Source organism: Petromyzon marinus, chromosome 36, assembly GCF_048934315.1.
Source record: "Petromyzon marinus isolate PM22_M1 ecotype Great Lakes invasive population chromosome 36, UKy_Petmar_22M1.pri1.0, whole genome shotgun sequence".
NCBI classification, from domain to species: Eukaryota; Metazoa; Chordata; class Hyperoartia; order Petromyzontiformes; family Petromyzontidae; genus Petromyzon; species Petromyzon marinus.
Window position 1 is genome coordinate 1,262,119 of NC_133702.1, and position 20,703 is coordinate 1,282,821.

The following is a 20,703-nucleotide window of genomic DNA, read 5'->3' on the forward strand; positions in this document are numbered from 1 at the left end:
GAACCAAAGAGAATGGATTCCTGCAGTCACGAAAGCTTAAAATCAAGATTGTTACCTTAGGTTTACCTTATTATTATTATTATCATCATCATTGTATCCTGGTTGTGGAACAGTATGGTTTAGAGATGAAAACCGAGAAAATGTATAAAGGACAAAAACTTGTCAAACCTATTAACCCTAACAGTAAAGAAATATCTAGGAAGTGAAGAGGCTTGTAACAACAGATGGTGTCTCTAGTTGGGATGTGACTAGGCCGTGAGACTCGTTGGTAGAAACACCATCGACTTCCTTCTTGACAAGAATTGCATGAACACCGAATGTACACGATCGTCATTGTCGTCACCGATCGTTATCCCGCAGGACAAAACTCAGCAGAGCCCTTCGTTGGCACGGAAGGTGAAGAGGACGCTGCCCAACCCGCCACCCGAGGAGGCCGTCCCCACGTCTGCCCAGCTCCTGGCCTCGATGGGGCGAAGCCTATCGGGCCAAATCACGCCCATGCAACGCGACAAGCTGCTCAAGGAGATCAACAAGGAGTTGGAGCTCGTGGAGAAGGAGTCGGTGAAGCTGCGGCAGAAGCAGGCCGAGCTGGACGAGGAGGAGAAGGAGATCGACGCCAAGCTCAAGAACCTGGAGCAGGGTGTCCTGCGCAAGCCGGATGGCCCTGGAAAGGAGGCCGCGCCCGCCAGCACGAGCACGTGGGCGGGCATCGTCGAAGAGTCGGTCGTGGCCGAGGCCACCATTAGCAGCAGCAGTGGCAGCATTGTCGGCTGTAGTGTAGGCGGCGGTGGTGCCGCCGGCTCTGTGAGGCTAGACGGACCCAAGACAACTCAACAACAGCTGCAGCAGCAGCAACAACAACAGCAGCATTCGAGCTATGCGCTAACGAGTGCCCATTTCACGCAGCCGTCGGCGTTTATTCCGTACCAACAGTCCACCTCCCACGTACCTCCGACGCTGTACCCGCAGCAGCCGGGCTACCAGCAGCTGAGCTTCCAGCAGGTTGGGCAGTACCAGCCGCAGCCGCCGCAGATGCACGGGCAGACGGCCTTCTATGGGCAGAGCGGCGTCGGCATGCCGGCTTACCAGGGCGTCGTCGCTGGCGGCGTGGGGTACTCAACGCTGCCGCACGCGCACGCCTACCCGCAGCCGTTTGCACAGCCGTACCAGGCGCAGCCGTGCGTGCAGTACCAACAACAGCAGCAGCAGCCAGTGGCGGCGTACGTCCAGAGCCAGCCGCCCGCTCAGGCACCCGCGGTTTACTCGGCAGCCGTGGCCGTGACCACGGCGCAGGCGCCGGCCGCGCCGCTCGGCAAGCATCCGACCAAGCAGACCAACTTGACCGACCTGGAGCCCAAACTGATGACCAACTACGAGGTGGTGCCAGGGCTGCCGCTGCTGGCGACGTCGGTGGCGGCGTCTTCGTCGTCGTCCGCGGCGGACCCCGCGGCGGGAGGAGGGGGCGGGCGCTACGAGCAGGCCGAGCTGAGGCTGCCGGGTGATGAGAAGGGCAGCCCCGCGTCCAACGTGTCGGCCGAGTCGTTCTACTCCGACCTGGAGCAGAGCATCCCGAGGAACTACGTGATGATCGACGACATCAGCGAGCTGACGAAGGCCTCGGCGTCCGGTGCCGGTTCGCTCGCCGGGGGCGGCAGGGATGGAGGAGCCTCCTCGCAGGTGAAGGGCGAGCGTCAGAAGTTCACGTATGAGAAGCGGCGGGCGGACGCTGCCCCCGCTGCTTCCGAGCGGCAGAAGCTGCCGCTGCAGTCGTCATCGCCGTCGCCGTACGACCGCACGGTTGACGCTCCGGCCGCCTCTTCCATCTCCTCCCAGCTGTACTCATACGACAAGGACGTGGAGCCTCTGCCGGGAGATCCCTACGAGCAGCAAAAGTGTACGAAAAACCACCACCATCATCACCAACGGTCGAAGAACAACGACGACTACGGCCCGACGGCCTCCTCCTACGGCTACGACGACGGCGACTACAAGCAGTCGGCGAGGCGCTCCGACAAGCACGGCTCGAGCCGTAACTCGTCGCACAAGCAGGTCTCACCGTCCTTCTCCTCGGCGGTCATGTCCAAGCGCGGCAAGCACAAGAAGCAGAGCGCCGAGCAGAAAATGTCGACGTTCTCTCCCATTGAGGAGTCCAACGATGGGGAGGCCGACTACGCCTACTACGGCGGTGGCGGCGGCGGCGGCAGCGGCCTGTCGTCGGGCTCCAAGGGCTCGGTGTCTTCGCGTGCTCGCAAGCTGCAAGACGACATCACCTATGGCCTCAAGAAGAACATCAGCGACCAGCAGAAGTACGGCGGCGTCTCCTCCTCGCGCAGCAGGAGCCACGGCGACCCCGACAAGTACTACGGCGGCGAGGGCCGCTCGCAGCACTCGTCGCACGCCGCCGAGCCGTACTCCCCGTACGCCCCCCCGCAGGGGCCCAAGCCGTCGTGCAAGGGCGGCAACCGGGGCTACGGCGGCAAGTACGAGTCAGACGACGGGCCCTACGCGCCGTACGGCGGCGCGGGCGTCGGTGGCGGCGGGCCATCGCGGCCGCGCTACTCGGACGCGCCCCACGCGTCATCGTCCCACTCGCGCTCCAAGTCGGGCGGCGTGGGCAAGGGCCGCTCGTGCGGGCCGGCCCAGACCTCGGAGGAGGAGGTGGTGGTGCGCAAGCCGTCGCGCGCCGCGGGGCCACCGTACGCCCCGCCGTCGGTGGCGGCCGCCGTGGCGCGAGATTCGTTCGGCTCGAGCCACTCGCTGCCCGAGGTGCAGAGGCACGGCAAGCCCGAGGCGCGGCCCCAGCGCGGCTACGAGCGCGACGCCGTCTTCATGCCCGACGACGCGCAGCACGCCATGTCCGACAGTGAAGGTGGGTTTTTCTTCCCTCCAGGCACCCATCCTCATCTAGTCTATATTTACATTGAGCCGGCTTCGCTCCAGGCGCTCTATGACACCGCTTACATAATGGCGACACAGAATGGAACGATGTAGATGGCGGGGTTGTGCTACAAGGAGTGAGGAATGAGTGACAGCGATAGAGGGGTACTTGGGGATCACGAATGGAGAAGAGGTGAGGCTTTGAGAGAGGAACGGACGGAGGTTAAGGAGGGGGACTGTATCATGTATAGGGGAAGTTTATTTTCAGCGAAGGAGAAGGACCAAATTATGGGATTGCTGCTCGAGTGGGATGGTCGGCATGCTGGACTTGCAATCCAGAGGCTGCCGGTTCGATGCAACCATTCCCATGCAGCAGTTGACACAAAGTATCGTCTGGCACAAACGAACGAGGATATACGTTCAAATATATTCTGAGCACCGAGCGCAGTGATTTTAAATGTTTTGTATTATAATATCAGGGATGCTGCTGGAGTTTAATGGTTAGAACACTGGATTTGCAATCCAGAGATCGCCGGTCTGGCCTCCTGGCATGACAGTTAAAACAGCGGTGCGATATTCAATGACAGCACAAAGTCCACGTATCCAATTCATTGCGGGAGACTAAGGCAAAGGCGAATATGTGAAAAGGTCGGATAAGTGAACATCTATACACAATGACAATTACACTGTGCACAAATACCACACTGGGTGTGGGTGGTTATTTGGCCAGGGCAGATACGTGACGCTCGAATATGTGGGATTGTACTGTAATTGGGTCTCTCACCTCTCAAGTCTAGCTTCCAAGGCTGTAGCACAGGATACTGGAAGGTAGAATCTCCCATTACATGGCACAACGGATCGCCGGGGTTTGTCTTTTTGAGACGCATTGTTAGTATTCTCGTGTCTTCTTCATATTGAGAAATTGGGAGAGTCACGAGCCTTAGAACACTTTGTTGGCGCTTTGAGTGGCAGATTTGTACCGGCAAGGCGCCATGTGTTTGAGCAAAAATAAAATTTACTTGACTATGTTGTATTACACGATTCGCTATGACATTCAACATCTAAGGCTTTTGATGTTTGAACACAACCATATTTGTTTAATTGCCATTGTGTTGTCCGGTCTGTCATGTCGAAGCAATACGTGATGAATGATTGCCGTGATCTCACGCTTCCTGTTGCCCTGATTGTGCGCGCGATATTTGTTATTGATGTTTTGTTTCATCTGCTCGTCCAACATTTTTTTTTGTTTAAACTTCACGAACAATATTTCTGGGTGATGTTTCCCGACCACAATTGAGCCATCGCCAGTTGTAAGTTTTCCCAACTTTAAGAGTACTTAAAGTATATGTATAAATACCCAATCCATTGAGATGGACCATTGACACAAAGTGGTTGCTAGCGAGCAGCTGTCGATGCTCAGCAGCAACAAACAGAATTCTGGTAGAGCGAGAACACCTCGGACTTCACCACTTTTAAATCTCCCAATGATATATATTTTTTTTATTTTAGGTCAAGTCAACCTAACAGCGAGGTCCAGGCCAGGAAAATGGCCACCTAATATGCGCGTGGTCAGGGTGGCGCTCATCTGGGCAGCACTCGCCCCCATCGGTGGCCCCAAACAGCTGGCGGAAATTCCCCAAACTCATGGCGGGAACCAGTATTGTAAAACAAAATGGGCACAATTTACTTTCCACAAAGCTGATGAGTAACGCTCCGCGTCGATTCCCGACCGGGATGTAACAATGCAGCCTTCCCCCTCTGCCAGTCTTAAGCTCGGCGAGTCGGAGCTCTCTGTGCCACCCAGGCACAAATACGTGGTGCGTTGAGAGGGCGCCTCAATAAATACATGAGGGCGTGAGGCTCGCAGACATCCCACGACTCTCACTGCTGGGCCTCAGTGCATGTGTAGTGCTTAGAAGGCGGCGCGTGCCGTGCGTTGTTGTTAATCGACCTGTTCTTGCATGCATTTGGATTAAAGAGTGGCATTTGCCTTTCGAAGCATACCACCTGCGGGGCGAGGAAACGGACTGGTTCGAGAAGCCCCCGGATGTGGCCCATCAAGAGCCAGTGGCGGCTGCCCTCCCTAAGCCACAGACGAGCGATAAACCCATCAAAGTTGGCCATGAATCAAAGGCGCCTCCCGCTAGCAGCGTTGCCAAGGTAAGCGGTCGCATGAGGGGTGCCTCGTGCCGTGAGCTGTGACGGCCGTTTTAATGCTCGGACACGGTGGGCAAGGTAGGCACCAGAGGCGCCCCGGTTTCCAAGGGGACTTGCGAGCAGCGGGAGCTTCGGTCAGAGTATTAAACGCGGCCTTGTCACGTGATGGTGCCACGCACGTGTTGGTTCCTCGGTTGCGGCGCTCTCAATTGTTAGTCACTGCCGGCGCGTTAGATTCCGTTACGAACCGTCAGGTACCGTACAGTGTTCCAGCTGCATCAATTGTGAAACAAATCACATGTAGACATTGTAGGAGTTTTTTTTGTCTATCTGTATATTTGCTCTCTGCTCATACTCAGCCCTTGTGTTTTTTCAGCAGTTTGTCCAATTGTCTTAACATTTACCCAACTGCCTGTCATTCTGTCTGTTTATTTTGCTCATATGTCCATCTGTTTATTTGTCTGCATCTGTCTGACCTCTTTCCTTTAATGTAATTTTCCTTCAATTTGTCCAATTTTCTTGGTTCTTTCGGTAAAGTCACGTAGAAGGGAAACAATAAAATAATAAAATATATATTTTTTTCCGAAAGAACCAAGAATATGAATCCCTGCAGTCACGAAAGCTTTAAATCAAAATTTGTCCAATTTCTTTATTTTCAGAAATGATTTCATTCAATCATCTGTCCATATGCTGCTCCACCCATCTAATTGCTCCGCTCTTCATCTTTTCATATGTCTTCCGATTAATTAGTCTGTCCAATCAGTCATCCCTCATTTATTTTTCTCATCGATCCATTTAAATAACCAATACAATTGTCTCCGTATCCTTTCATCTGTATTCCATGTGTCTGCATGTCATTTGGACTCTTTGTTGATCTATCTATTTATTGATGTGTCTTTCCATTCGATTGTCCATTCACTCCTCCGTCTATGCTTTTTGCCTTTTCATCCATCCAGCTGTCTGCTCACACTTAAAAGAGCTGCAAAGCCACATTGCCTGGCACTGACGTCATGTGGCACATCAAATGAATAACAGATGACGGTGTAATCAGAATTACATAATACAGAGCAAGAATTAAAAGAGCTGACCTGGAAAGCTTTGTCTACACAGCGCGGCCTGCATGACATTACAGACATTCTGAACAGACAGAAACTCCCACTAAAGGACAAGGATAAGTGGTAATTAATTAAGCTGCTTTTAAGTATTAACAAATATTACCTGTGCAACAATTGTTAAATGAACACTAATAATGGACCAGTTTAACAGGAACCATTGGAGATCTTAGATTTATTGGCACGATCTTAACTACCTCGCCTGGTATACAGGAGGTTGTGGGTTCGATCCCGACCCTGATGCCTGCTGCTGTATATTTGGAGTTTGCATGTTCTGCCTGTGCTCGCGTGGATTGTTGTCCGGGTCCTCCGGTTTTTACCTCCACATTTAGAAACATGGGTCTCAATTATGTGATTGCTATAAATGTCCACATGATACGCCACTTAGCTGAGCTATCATTTTTGATTGCCAGGTCGTTTTTGAAAAAAGAGCTTTGTAGCTCAGTGGGCCTTACCTGGTAAAATCAAACTCGTTATAATGTGGTGGGTGGCGTGTGCTTTCTCTGTGGATCGCTGCCACGCTTTCCCGCCCGGATCTCGGTTCTCAGCCTCCCTGTCCCCCACTCCATTATCGCCAGCGAGGCGATTCATTAAAGCCGTGCCCGCCTCTGGTAGCCGTGCAGCTCGGAGGTCAGAGCTCTGAGCCAGAAGCCCCCAAGACCCTGAGTGACTTCATTTGACTGCCATATCATGATAATAATACTTTTATATTACGTTTCGGAATATAATATACATAACGGAATGTAATGTAATGTACGTAATGTAATTTCTCAGATTGCGGTTTTTAGCTTAGGGGACTCCCCCTCCCCATTATATGGCAGCTGTCCCTGTGACACTATTCCAAACTCTAATCTCATAGCAGCATGTGTTGTTAAGTGTGGTAAAGTGTGCGCCCGAATGTGTTGACATAAAAGACGCCGCATGTTCGGTTTTTCACGAGTTGAGTGAACTAAATAACTAAATAACAAACATTCCCAGCCGTTAGTGCGAAATTCAAATAGCACTCTTTTTCTCATGCCGTGATGTTGATCACGGGGCTAAATATACGATTGGGAGAAAGAGGACCAAAACGTCTCTAACCCTGCCGACCAACTGATGCGCAGACCGTTGTGACCAGCCACGACATCCATAAACCACCATCGGCCGATTATTTTCGTGATGTTCTATCCCATCGATGTTTCCCACTTGGCAAAATAAGTTGGCATTTAGAGATATCTAGTTTCCAGTGCTTCTTTATTTTGGATTGGCTGGGTCGTGTCACCTGTCATTCCCTTCCCCGCATGCCCAACTTGTTCACGTTTGGCAGGATAGAGGGGTTTAAACAGTCACGGCCCAGGCTAGAGAAGAGACGGGCTGGAGTGGTACAGGAGGACTTGGGGGCTGAATGGAATGGCTGACGGCTGGCGACGGCAACCTCAAGATTAGCCTTTGTGGACGAGGCTCCTTAAAGATGCTACTGGGCACTTGTCAGCAGCCATCCTCCAGTAGCGATGCTCACAGCTTTGAGCAGTGCACAATGGAGAATTTGGATGCTGCATCTGCCAGGCAGCTGAGGAGCCCTACCCGGTTGTTTTTACGCTGCAGAACCCCAAGCTGTGCTGCTGGCAGCACACGCAGTGAATTTGCGACGTCAGCATGACACTGTCTGGTGGACTGACTGATGCAACCTGTGACAAAAATAATTTGCACCAACCCAAATCCGTAACCGGGATGTGAACCTGCAAACTGCTAACCACAGCTGCTACCCGGCTACATCGTTCTCGAATGGCATATGCAATAGCATCACACTCCTACAATTACCTAAACTGCAATTAGGCCAGGAGATGAACAATATTTTTAGCAGTGTATCGCAAGAGGGCTGGAACATAAATGTATTATTAATAGGGCAGTGTTAATAACATACTTGGTGACTTTGCCATTTAACTGGCAAGTCCGTGTTTTCATTGTATTTGTGAATAGTTAGCGTGGTAGGTTACTAACAATCGCCCTGCAATGTGAATGTCTCCCGTGTGGTTCAGCCACTGAGCTCTCAGATGGCCGTGACCCCCCAGCCCATCCCGACCCCTCAGCCCATCCCTGCCCCACAGCCGACGCAGCCCCCACATCAAGAGGCTCCTCGTAACCGGCCGATAATCCAGCCCGTGCCCAAGATGACCACAGTGACAGGTAATGCGCCGACTTCGCATACGCATTCGCGTGTGCGTGTGTGTGTACGCGTGTGTGTGTGTGTGCATGCGTGTGTGTGTGTGCATGCGTGTGTGTGTGCATGCGTGTGTGTGTGTGCGCGTGTGCGTGTGTGTGTGGGGAGCGGTAGTGTGGCGGTTAGCGCGTTGCACCCCGAAGCCGGCGAGCCGAGCTCGATTCCCGCTCACGGCCAATATCGGTGTCGATTATCTTGAACCTGTCCTGGGCCTCCCCTAGGTCGACTTATCCTCAACTGGTGCAGTGTGTACACATCATAGCAAGATCGCAGCATTACACGAAGCTGCGTTGGAGTTAACGTGCGGTGTTAAGTCTCGGCAGAGCGAGTTGTCGTCGTTCACGAGCCCAGTGGGTGATGGTAAACGCGTTGCTCCATCAAAGAGGAGGGAGATGACGGCCGTGCGCTTCGTAAGTGCGGCGACTTTGGCCACAGTGCTCGGGTGAATTATGCGGTGTGTGTGTGTGTGTAAAGGCACTTGGCAACGCAATACACGGATGCTGGCGATGATGGGCCGAGCTCTCCCGTTGACCAGAATTTGAACTTTTGCAGCCTTCTAGTTGTGAATTGAGCAACCTGGCGGCGGCAGCACCCGGCCAGATGTGTAATGTGAGTGGTGCAGTGTCGGCGACGAATACATTCTCGCATTGATTGTATTTCTCTTCCGTTTGCCCACCGCCCGCTTGGGCAGGCAATGGTATAGGAGCCAAGGCGGCACCGCCCGCCATGGGTAAGGACGGTGGCACCGCTAAGGATCCAGAAATCGGAGCCTACATCAATAAGATCATCCCGGGAGCGGCGGCGGAGCAGGCTGGCAAGCTGGGCGACGGTGAGCGGCGGCGGCGGCGGCGTCATACGCGCTGTTCTAAAGCAAAGCGATCTGCGTGGCGGTGACCTTCGTGGCCTGCAGGGGCCGGTGAGCCCGTAGCCTTTGGTCAAGGTCCTGGCCTGGGTGCGTCTCGCTGGGGCGGTGCCAATGTGAGGGCACGGAGCCATCGCCACTCAGGGCTTGGCTGCTTGGTGCTGAGCCAGCATCGCCGACGTCCCCGGGTTCTAAGGCGTTGGGCCGGGAGCACCTTGGGGGAGCGATGCTCATGACCGGGCAGCACGGCCGAGATGTTGGCTTCTCCTCGGGGAGTGACTCTCATGCCTTAGCAAAGTGCTGCCGAGGTCTTGGGTTCGAGACTTTGGGCCGATGTTTCTCGCGTGGGTGATGCTTAGGGTCGGGACACTTGAGGTCAACGCTGCTTTCCCACCCACGGACCTGTTAAAATATTCTCGTAGACAGCTGGTCTGAGTGGCATCAGCACAGTCACATGATTAATGAACAAAACTAAACTGGAAAGAGCCAACGACGTTCAGAGTCAAAGTGTCGCCCTGCTTTAACGAAAACGTGGGATGGCACTCGTCCGAGTTGGTGTCCCTGAGGCAATGGATACAATTCCACATTTCCATGGTGGAGGCCAGGCAAACATCGGGTCGGGCAGTGAGTGCCAGCATACATTTTGGGAGGTTTTGTAGCTTAAGACTTTCTGAAATTACTATCTGGAGCTTTTCAAATGTGCTGAATCCATATCTGACATCCGATTCTCATTCACTCCACATACTGCATTACTTTTGGTAGAGTGTTATTCATAACAGGGTCCAACAGTCAATCATACATCCGGGAAGAAATGCTTTAGAACATTGCACGTATGCACATTGTACACAGCGAATGCGTTTTGTCATTCCTTTCATGTAGCGTTTGACAGCGAGTCCACAATTTTCAAAACTATGCACATACTTTCGGTGTGGAAACTGCAAACAAATAATTGGCAATGATTCACTCCACTGGCAGGAGAAATATGAATGATGTATTTACATTTAAATCGTACAAATACAATATTCATAAGCTCTGTCACTATGCAGCAAGCCAGGAGTTAATTCATATTTAGTGAAGTGTTGGTGAATGTTGTGGTAAGTCCAATGTATTTGATATCTTGCACATTGACCTCTGAGCTATCTAGTGCATGTGGAGAATTCTGGAAAGTACATACCGGGATAGGGTAGGAAACTCGGATCGGATATCTTGGAATAAAATTTAGGAAGAAACATTCGTCTGGAAAAGCATTTGGTAGAAAAGTATTGCTGTTTTTTTAGGAGAGTAGGTTGTCGTGGGTGAGGAATGTGTGCAGCACAGATGAGGACTGGTTACAATGAGAGGCGTGGGGTCGCACGGATGAGGCATGGCATGGCACCCAGAGATGGGTCACCAAGGCGGAAGACCTAAAACCAGATCGTGGGAGACTCTTAAGAACATACATTAAAGGTCATGTGTGACAGGAGAAAGTGACAGATGATCTGAACAAGCGGAATTTCTCTATACATCTCACATTTTTTGGAGAACGGGGTGTTGGTGGCTAACGCTCGGATTTCGTGCGTGCCTTCCAATCTGCTGAGCTCCGAGGTGTCTCGTGAGATGCCAGTGCAGTAAGTCTGCCACTGAGCTGTCCGTGCAGATTTCGAGCTCTTTACCCCAATAAGACTCTGCGTTTTCTGCCACGCTCAAAACACATTCAACAAATGGCCTAAGATCTTAATGCGTATGTAAAGGTGCATGCCTACAATTGCTTACCCAAGCCACTGTGTTCGGAAGCGCCTCCACGAGAGGGAGCTCTCGAGATCACCTCTAGAGGGTATTTTAGCCGACTTTTCCTTGCAGGCCAGATATCCTATAAGAATCAAATCGGAAAATAATGAGAAAATCGCATCAAAGCCAAACAATAGTCAGTTTTAGAGTCTTGTTTGAAGCTCGTGGGTTTTCCGGCATGCATTATGTGCCCTTTTATGGGGTTTCATCGTCATTTTAAAAGTTTCATTATTATTGGCATAAGCCGAGATAATTGTCCCCCCATAGTCTGGCCGTGGGGACTCCACATCTACAGATCCCAGAGGCAGACTTTGCACCAGTGAACGTTGGCGACTGTACTAATAATGACGAAACTGATCTCCAGTGGTCTCTCCCCGTGTCAGTACTGCCTCTGCTGCTGTCAGTTGGTCAGATCTGCTCAAATGCATTTTTATGGGACCTTCGACAAGAGGACCAGAATGCACCTCATCAGGAACAGCTGATGGTCTTTTTGCAATAATGAGCCAAGGCGGAGAGCCGTTTAAATACTCCGCAAGAGGTGGGAGGACCAGTCACACCTTTGACTCACCACTTGCCACCTTCCGTTCAACTAACAATGCCGTACCTATTTGTACGGCTGGGTGGCCGGGTTCCAGTGGAATTAGGGAATTTAAGACATTCCCCATTGCTTTTAACTACCTCACTGGGAAATCGATCAAACCTCTTGGATTGCAAGTCCAGTGTGTGCCCTCTTTGATGCAGTACAGGCAGCATCTCCATGAATCGACTACATTCCTTTAAGAAAGGGTCTCGTGACATGGTGAATCTTTGTTAGAAAAATGAAGGAGGTTTTATTTCATATTCTTAGCTCTTTCGGTAAAGTCATCATCAGGTGATGACCGTTTGTGTTATGGTCGAAACGTCGTGAGAATTTTTATTGTTTTATATATATTTTATTATTTCATTGTTTCCCTTCCACGTGACTTTACCGAAAGAGCTAAGAATATGGATTACTGCAGTCACGAAAGCTTTAAATCAAAATTTAGGTTTTATATCGTAAGTGTGCCCCCAAGATCATCTTCAATAATACATGTAGGTAGCGCCTTCTCTCCTGGCACTTCTTCTCAAGCCACCCTTGGTCGTTTTTATATTCCATATCCATTTATTTAGCGAGGCAGATTTCAAAATGCCGACATCTCACGCAAGCATGAAAACAATATATATTTATTTTTCAAAGTATAGAAACGAATGCAATCACAGAGCCCCAGGGATAAACACTCGTGATTTCTTACGCACTACAGAGCACCTCAAAATAGCCACTGCTGTCATTCTCCTGCTCCTTCCTCCCCTCACCCTGCCACTTGCGCTCACAATATGTTCTTAGCGTCGCTCTTAAGTCTCACCCCCCCCCCCCCCCGTCCAGCATCTTCAATCTTGTCCCCGCTCCATAACGAGATAATGTTCTAACAAGCTGCCATCTGCAGCGCGCTTGTTAATAATGCAGCAGGCTCCTGGGCCATTAGTGAAGAGTCCTGGCTCTGGTTTTGTGCCTCTCGTGCAGATGCACTTCTGCGGTTTTACGTCTGGTCATGAGAGCAGAGGAAAATGCGTCACGTTTAAATCACTGTTATCGTTTGGCGTTGTCTACACACTGCTGGATGAAAGCCTTTGCCATGAACCAATCCCATCACTCGGTCCAGTGGCTTGTCGTTCCCTCTCTCTCGTGGATGTGATGCCTGCTTGCGCTCGTTCTGTTACGCGCCGATTGTTTTTTAGGCTTTGATATTTGTTCTGAAAGTCATTGAACAATTTTAATCTTGTAATCGAGTCACATCGCAGCTTAATTTGAGCTGTTATAACGATACTAATATTAGAACAATTTATAACGTGCCCTTTGTCACGAAAAGGCATTTTCAGTCGCAACTCCAGAGGCTCCGTGGAGTCTGGCTCAGGGTGTCGTCTCCCCTACGCCCGACTTGAACAAATGAGCGGTCTGCAACTGTCTTTTTTATGATTATAAATGTTTTGTTTATTAAACAAGAGCCCGATGCAAAGCCCCGAGGCCAGATGGCCACGGGGCAGGGGAAAGGGAAGGTGGTTGGGCTCACTGCCCTCCTACTCGCGTCGGGGCAACGCTTGGGATCTTGGTATTTTAATGAAGGATGGGGAGATCGGGCAAACGGGAGGATCCTCAGCTGTCTCTTAAAAGTGGTGGTGGATTAGCTGCTGCTGCTGCTACTGTGTGTGTGTGCAACACCAGTGACGATTATCTGAACCGGTCCTGGGCCTCCCCTAGGTCGACTCAGCCTCAAATTAGTACCTGATGCGGTGCGTAAAAATATCGCCACTGGAGAGACAAAGGCGACTGGGCGTGGTGCTGGCCACCCACCCCCTTGTGTGCCGTTCTCGCCTTCATAGGTGCTCGCTAACAGCACTTACCTCAACAGTCTGTTAAGGCTATATGGGGGATCTTTGTCTTTTGTGTGAGTGGGATGTAAGTCTACAATGATTGGAGCAGCCCTGGAAAAATGGCGCTCTGCCAGGACAGTCTTCGTGTGCTGCTGAGAATGAGCCATCCCTGTGTCTCTAAACTATTTTTCTGAAGCGACCTGGCCACAAATAATGTTTCGCAGCCAAATGCTCTAAACGCGTGATGTTGATTCTAAATGTAGAAGAAACATGCAAACTCCATATATACAGGCGTTAGGGTCAGGATTGCATCCACGACCTCTTGTATACCAGGCGTGGTAGTTAACATCTCACCACTACGGTGATAGTTTACAAACATTTTCTGTGTTGTATTTTCCATCGTCACTGTACATTGAATCATTGGCTTGGGCTTTATTGTGCAGAACAGCATGCCAACGGACATACAAAATCTGTATCATGAATATCCTGAGAATAGGTTTTCCCCTTTTTTCTGGCAACAAAATAGGTGTCAAGATGCTAAAACACCAAACTGAAACCTTTTACAAGGAATCATGTCTACATTCACCACAATACTTGTGGTCAAAATGAATCAGACATGATTCCTTGTTAAAGGTTTCAGTTTGGTGCTTTAACAACTTAACGCCTATTTTGTTGCCAGAAAAAAGGTTAAACCTAGTCTCATATTTTGGTACTGGCAAAGGAGGTTCCATGTTGTGAGCATCCTCTTGGCATCTCAGAACTCATCGCGCCTGCTGCTGTACTGCTCGCTGTAAAAGGTGACACTCTGCTCATAGATGTCCTGCAATTTCTGAACACCGAAATTTAATACCAGTCCAGTTTGGATTGATCTGCTGGACTTTGACCCGAGAGTCTTAATTAATACAAGATGATGCCATCCATATCTTAAGTTTGTACATTATTCCACTGCTTAGCTTCAGCATTTTATTTTAAGTGGCAATTACATTTTTAACAAGTGATTTTGCGATTCTCCAAAACCCATAATGAATGCTTGTATTCCTTAATACGGTCTAATATTGTAGCTATATACAATTGTGCCGCAAATCTTTTTTTTTAAATGATACTCACAGCCACAATATTGGGTCTGCATGGAGAATGAGTAATGAGTTGGTGCAAGCCTCTAAATTCGTGGTTGAAATTCTACATTCCCATGGTGTGAGCCAGTCGATCCACTGTATGAAATCTGCAGCATCTGCTGCCTTCCCACAAAGTGGTGCTCATATTATTGACCTCAGAGGGATGATGGGTTAAGTTAACTCCCCGCACCTCCTATTAGCATGGTTGGCTACGTACGGTGTGAAAGAAGTTCAACATACATACATACAACCTAAGTGTAATGCTCTGACTGTAGCACCACTTGACCAAATTTAAAACGCAGCTGTAGAATTGCAGCCTTTGTGAGTAACTTTCAGTGTGAATATCCAACAGTGCAAATAAACACAGTGTGTGCGCTCCCAACAACACCGATCGGGGAATTGGACGGGGAGCTGTAATACGTCTAGTTATGAATACAAATGTTGATTTTATGGAATGAATATTTAAAATGCAAATCTGCTTTCCGTGATACTCGTGTAAAAAGCCGCCTTCACCAAGCGGCGTCACCACGACGAGACGTCGAGCCTCTACGCTCGCACCCTCGGCATTCCACGCGCGGCACGCAGACTCCGCTTTCATCTCGGCGTGTTGACGGCACAACGAGTGCGGGAAAATCATTAGAACGTGATGCATGCCGGCACCTTTCCTAGCGTACGGGGCGTGTTCGCCGAGGCGCGCCTGTAGCAGAGGCGCCTTTAAAAGGCGGGAGGGGGGTTGGCGGATCACGCACGCGGCTGCTTGTGCGAGGCACCTACGAGAAGATCTTTGTGACGAAGTTGGGATAGGGAGCGGCTCTTTGCGCCTTAATGGTGGCTCGAGCGCTGCGTTGTGAACCCGGCACAACCCCAGTTTGATTCCTGGCCGGTAGTGAGTGGCATCGGAACTGTCCCTCCCTCCCTCCTTTTCACAAACCCGCATTTGACGAGCGTGGTGAGGTATGGTCTAAACAATTGCCACGATTGACGTGTCGCTGGGAGGCCACGATCCATTGGTGGATTGAGAGTGGCTTGAATTAATGCGATTTTACTTTTACGAATAATACTTTACAGCTGTTCCCAGTTCGACTACTGGACCCAGGCCTCCTTGCTGTGGTGTGTCAGTCTTGTGGGTTGCTTGACCACATTTAATTGCACGAGTTCCCTATGGGCTGATGCAGTGGGGACCCAAGAGCGGCTGCAGACATCTTCCACCGCTGACGTTAGCCGAGGTGTGGCATCACACTCCGGACACCGGCCCGGGTTCGTCACGCAGCGGGGCTGAACCACTGGCGCTGCTGCCACTCCCGCTGGATTCGTGCGAGACTCAACGTATGTTAGCGTTGCACACGTTGATTAGGACGATGCTCCGAACAGCGACGATCGCATTGGGCTGCGCCGCAGACCACCGCAGCAGTATTTACGCTTGGGTGAAGGCATTACCGTGTTTGGTGAGGACGCATGGCGAGACTTCATGGCCTGGCCTCTCCAGGCACCTTCCGGTATTGTCAGGTCAGTGGTCTCCAGAGCCCTCGGGGATTGGGGGCGCTGACATTTTTTTATTATTTAGGCTTGGAAACCCATCCAATAATGTTTCCACGAATGCCTCCTTCTGCCGAGGCTGATGTATCCTGTGTGACGCGGTGTGCCATTTATGGTTTTGTAATGTGTTATTTATTTTTTTGCATTGCAGAAATGATTTGTGCAATTTTGCGCGGCATTCACTCGCTGTCACAAAATGGAGCCGCATCGTTGTAAATTGGTTTTCCATTCACTGGACCTCAAAGGTGGAAAGATTAGTCATCGCTAAAGCACTGTTATTCTGTAGCAGTGGACAAAGATAAAAGTGGAAATATCTTCCCCCCCAAATGAGTCAGGATCTGTGGTCAATTATGTTTCTGGCCCCTCGTCAGTGTTTCTAATTTTGTATTCTAATGGCAGGGACAATGCTGCTGGGTAAACGGTCGGCACACTGCACTCGCGATCCAGAGGTCATCATTTCGATCTCCCGGCACAGCGGTTGAAACAACGCTGCGAGTTTCTTAACTCCCCACGTCTCTGTCCAGCCAGCGGTGTAAGCAGGTTCTTCACCAGAGTTAGTCGATCAGAAGGTCGTGTGTGGAGGTGTAAAACCTGTGGGTTACTCCGGCCTCTTCGAAGACGTCTGACCGGTGTGAATAAGTAGGCCGACACCCTCTAGTCGAAGCCCTGTTGCTAGGAGTGGTACGAGCAACCAATTGCAGGGCTGCAACTTTACCTTTGTTCCAAAACGCATATGATAACAGTTGCGTATATCTTGTTGGGAAATAATCTAACAACAGGCAATAAGCTTTTTAATCCCGGCAAAATTCAGATTTTCACAAATTCTTCCCGGTACCAGGACTGTCTTTCTCAAACAAGGGCTGTTCTGGCCAAATGAGGATGTTTGCTAGCTTTGACTGTGTGTATGCAGATACACTTTGTACATGGACATGCAGTTCAATTAAGGATAGATGTGGGTGTTACAATTGAAGGTGCTTATCGCCTTTCGATTGCACCTCTTTTCGGCGTGGTTGTGGTATAAGCATGGAGTGTGTTATGGGTACCTGGCGGACGCTGACCATCAAACAGTCTATTAAAACCGTGACAGTCTAAATCGTGCCCTACTCATAGCTCACGACGTAGCCAGTTACCGTTGACACAGGTCACCGTGACAGTTCAACGCTCCCTCGCTTCAGTCGCAGTGCATTGTTACCAGCAAGTGACCGATGAAGCAGTGATTTAAATGGAGTCACTTAATTGCATCGCTGAAATTGCACACAGTGTAAAATTGCGTAGAAGTGCAAAATGTATTTGTCTCAATTTCGGTATTGATTAACAGGTTTAATGAGTGTTGCAAATTCGACAGCAGTCTGGGTGTTTTGTATTCAGGTCAGCTTATGAGATGCACTGACACTCAAGTGTTATAATTGGCTGATGGCAACATGAATTCCCTCAGCGCTGGCTGTATAGACGCGTGGCCAAATTGCTTCAGCAGCCCAATTTCGGAATCAACAAAATCCCGTTGAAAAATGAAAATGGGTGACATTTATTTCTCCACAAGACCATTTACTTACAATTACTCGCACGCGCGTCTCCATGGCCGAAATCTCTTACGTCAAACTTTTTCTCCGGGTTACTGCGATAGGCAGCTGCCCTATGGAACTGCAGCAATATTGTCGCCGCCATCGTACGTATCGCATCACATTTTTCGAGTGCATGAAGGCGGCCAAGTATGGATTTTGTGAGAATGGTGGAGAGATGATGATCATGATATTCTTCCATTTCCTCACTGATTTTGACCAGAATTCCAGGAATGCACCTTCAGTCAAGAAAGTTCCTCGGGTCAAATAGAAACCCTTCGAATCCTGTTTAGTATGACGAAGGATTCGTGTGTCTCTGACGCATCTGGTCAATCATCCACTGCGGAATGAAGGGCTCCCCAAGCCGCCAGCACATCTCTCTCGAACCCGCAATGTAACAATCCACCCGGCACCCGGGCCGATTCCATCGCTGCATCTCCCAGGTGGACGGCCCCTCGGGATCATTCTGTTTCCTTGGCCGCTGCCTCTGCATCAACCGGTGTTTCTGAATGCGTTAAATTACTTTTTCAGGTTTAATGTTTACCTTTCGATTTTTATTATGTTGAATTATTTGCCCTATAAATATCAAAGTAATTGCAGCAACGCTAACTATTGTACTTCACACGCACCTGAGCAAGACGTCACTCTTGATTATGTATACTCCTCTTCCACTGTAGACATCCCTGGCAGTGTGCGACCGTGGTCACCCCCCCCAGAACAGACCCTGGGATACGTGGCGACTCGGTGTCCAATTAACAAACACGGAGTAGGTAGCGTCATCACCACGGTGATGAAGCGCCACTCCACTACACCTGACTCAAACGTATGGCTCGATCACTTCCATGTGAAAGAATATTGTAATTGTAAATCGTGTCCAAAATGTATCACACTCAATGGGGCATGATCAAATATTTATTGTCAATTGTGCAACAATTGACTGTATAGGGTATCAATTGCTTCCTGGCTGTAAAGATATCAGATTTGCATTATTTTCTCTATGCTCAGTGTATAAACACTGACTTTTGTTGTTGCTGCTGCTGCTGCTGTGTTTGGGATTGGTGAACAAGGCAGTAGCGGTTGTGCGTGCGAGATTAGACTGGCAGCCTGTAGGATTGAGGTCACCACGTGTCTCACATGGTCAATGGTGCTGCCGGAGCAGCAAATAACATTATCACTGTGTTTGCTCAAGAATGCATCACGTGATTGTGTACTTGCCCTGTACACGATATACATATATACTTACACTTGTGTGTGTAGTGTAGCGGTTAGCGCTGCGCTACAAACCCAGTGACCCGAATTCGATTCCCGCTCACGGCCACCACCAGTGACGATTATCTGAACTGGTCTTGGGCCTCCCCTAGGTCGACACAGCCTCCAATGAGTACGTATTTCGATCATTTATACAATAGCGTTTTTACATATTTAAATATATAGTGAACTCATCGACCCACTCCAAAACGTATTCTATCGTGGCCATCTCCATTGGCGGTCTCTAAAAGCAGGTGCCAAGTTTTAATCTCGAAACTCTTCCAAGTTTGTGTAGTGAGCGACTTCGGACGCACGTCAAGTATTAAGAGCACACAGGGCTATACACTTCGTAACGTGGCTACACCCAGGCTGTCCAAACACGCAGCCCATCTCCGTCCTGCGCTACGCGGGCTGGTCCACGAGCGTTTCGGTGAAGACGGAGCTGGTCTTACAGAAGAACAGCCACGTGGTCAAAGACATGACGATGGCAGCGACGCAAGCAGGACCCAGACCCCACGCTAACAGCCCCGAACCTTCTGATTCGGGGCTCCTTATATCCGCCTGCTGCGGCCAAGCTCCACCTCTGGCCACGCCCCCTTTCCAGAACCTTCGGGTTGGTTCCCGGAGCTTCTCGATTGACTCCGCACTTGACCTTTGCCCCAGATATGCCCTTCATAATAAGGCATTATGTAATGCAGCTCTAACCGTAATTACCCGTACAGGCCGGCAGGTGTCACTCTGTCATTACACTTGCACTAGACACGCTAGCCACAGTGCCGTCTGCCTGGACAGCACAGTGCAACCATTCAACAAATTGTGTGGTGCTGCAGCTGCCGCGTTGGCAGCGGTGCACAAGCGCAAATAACAAAAGCAAAACACCCATCGCATTAATCGATAACACTATGGCCTTAAAAGGAAGCTTATATAATTGGTTGAAATTTAAGGCTAACATTCACAGCACAGAAACAGCTTTTACTGACACAACCGTCATCCACTATTGTCTCCGTGGTCTCTCCACTTTGTGCGCTGTAACGGAGTGCCCATTGCTCGTACCCTCGCCCACTCCTCCTTTGAAGGCCACCACGGCGTTATCGACGAGCGCATTTGGGGTGTTTTTGTTCTCTCGTTAGCAGCGGTGGAGTGCGTGGTTGCGCCGTGGGCCCCGTCCATTGTGCCGCGAGTGCCATCGCCGCCGAGAGAAAGGCGCCTTTCTGTGGAGCGCACAGGTGTAGTGATAAGTGCCCTCATTCCGCAGAGTGGACGGGAAAGCATTAATTGGAAGCGGTTGAGAGCGGTGATAATTGGGGATGCTTGCGCTCGCACATTCACGCTCCGCCGCCGCTGAAGAGGCAGGCATGGGCGCAGTGACACTTGAATGACTCGGCGAGAGTCCTCGGGACATGCAGAGCGGAGAACTGAACACGTGTCAAGAAGTGCGTCACGCTGATCCTCCAGTCTAATTAGTTGGCTTTGTGCTCAACTGTAATTAGACAAAAAGCACACCGCCTATTTGTGTTCGCAGTGCTATATTCTCTGTGTTTTTGCATACGTCTGTGAGCTCTACGTGGATTACACCTCAAATTTGGAATAAACATAGCAAGCATCGCCCCGACGGCAAAAGCCTTGCAGGACCCTCTTCAAAAATAGACTTGGTGAAGCATTTCCAGGGGGTAAAGAAGTTCGGTCAAAAGAATGAAGTAGTAACAATAATAATCTTATCCACTGATGGACGAACGTCTCTCCAAGTGGCAGTCATCCGACGAGCTCTCGCGATGCACCAATCCATCGAGCTCCCGAGTGACTTCTGATATTGTCGCTCCATCTCCAGCGGTCGCGCCCCCGTGCGTGGTCACTCGCGTGACTGCGTGTTTGCGGAATACAA

The 20,703-nt window shown here is 50.2% G+C and overlaps 1 protein-coding gene across 4 annotated transcripts in view; it reads left to right on the forward strand.

Moving 5' to 3' along the window:
- The window catches only part of LOC116949422 (protein bassoon-like), a 174,343-nt gene that overhangs the window by 81,352 nt on the left and 72,288 nt on the right, over nt 1-20,703 (forward strand). For 3 of the 4 annotated variants that reach the window (XM_076071997.1, XM_032966752.2, XM_076071998.1), the window contains exons 6-9: nt 361-2,869; nt 4,856-5,037; nt 8,165-8,312; nt 9,038-9,175. In XM_076071997.1, the coding sequence (XP_075928112.1) occupies nt 361-2,869; nt 4,856-5,037; nt 8,165-8,312; nt 9,038-9,175 (2,977 nt within the window). The remainder of the gene's footprint in view (nt 1-360; nt 2,870-4,855; nt 5,038-8,164; nt 8,313-9,037; nt 9,176-20,703) is intronic. The other variant, XM_032966754.2, reaches the window with a different exon arrangement.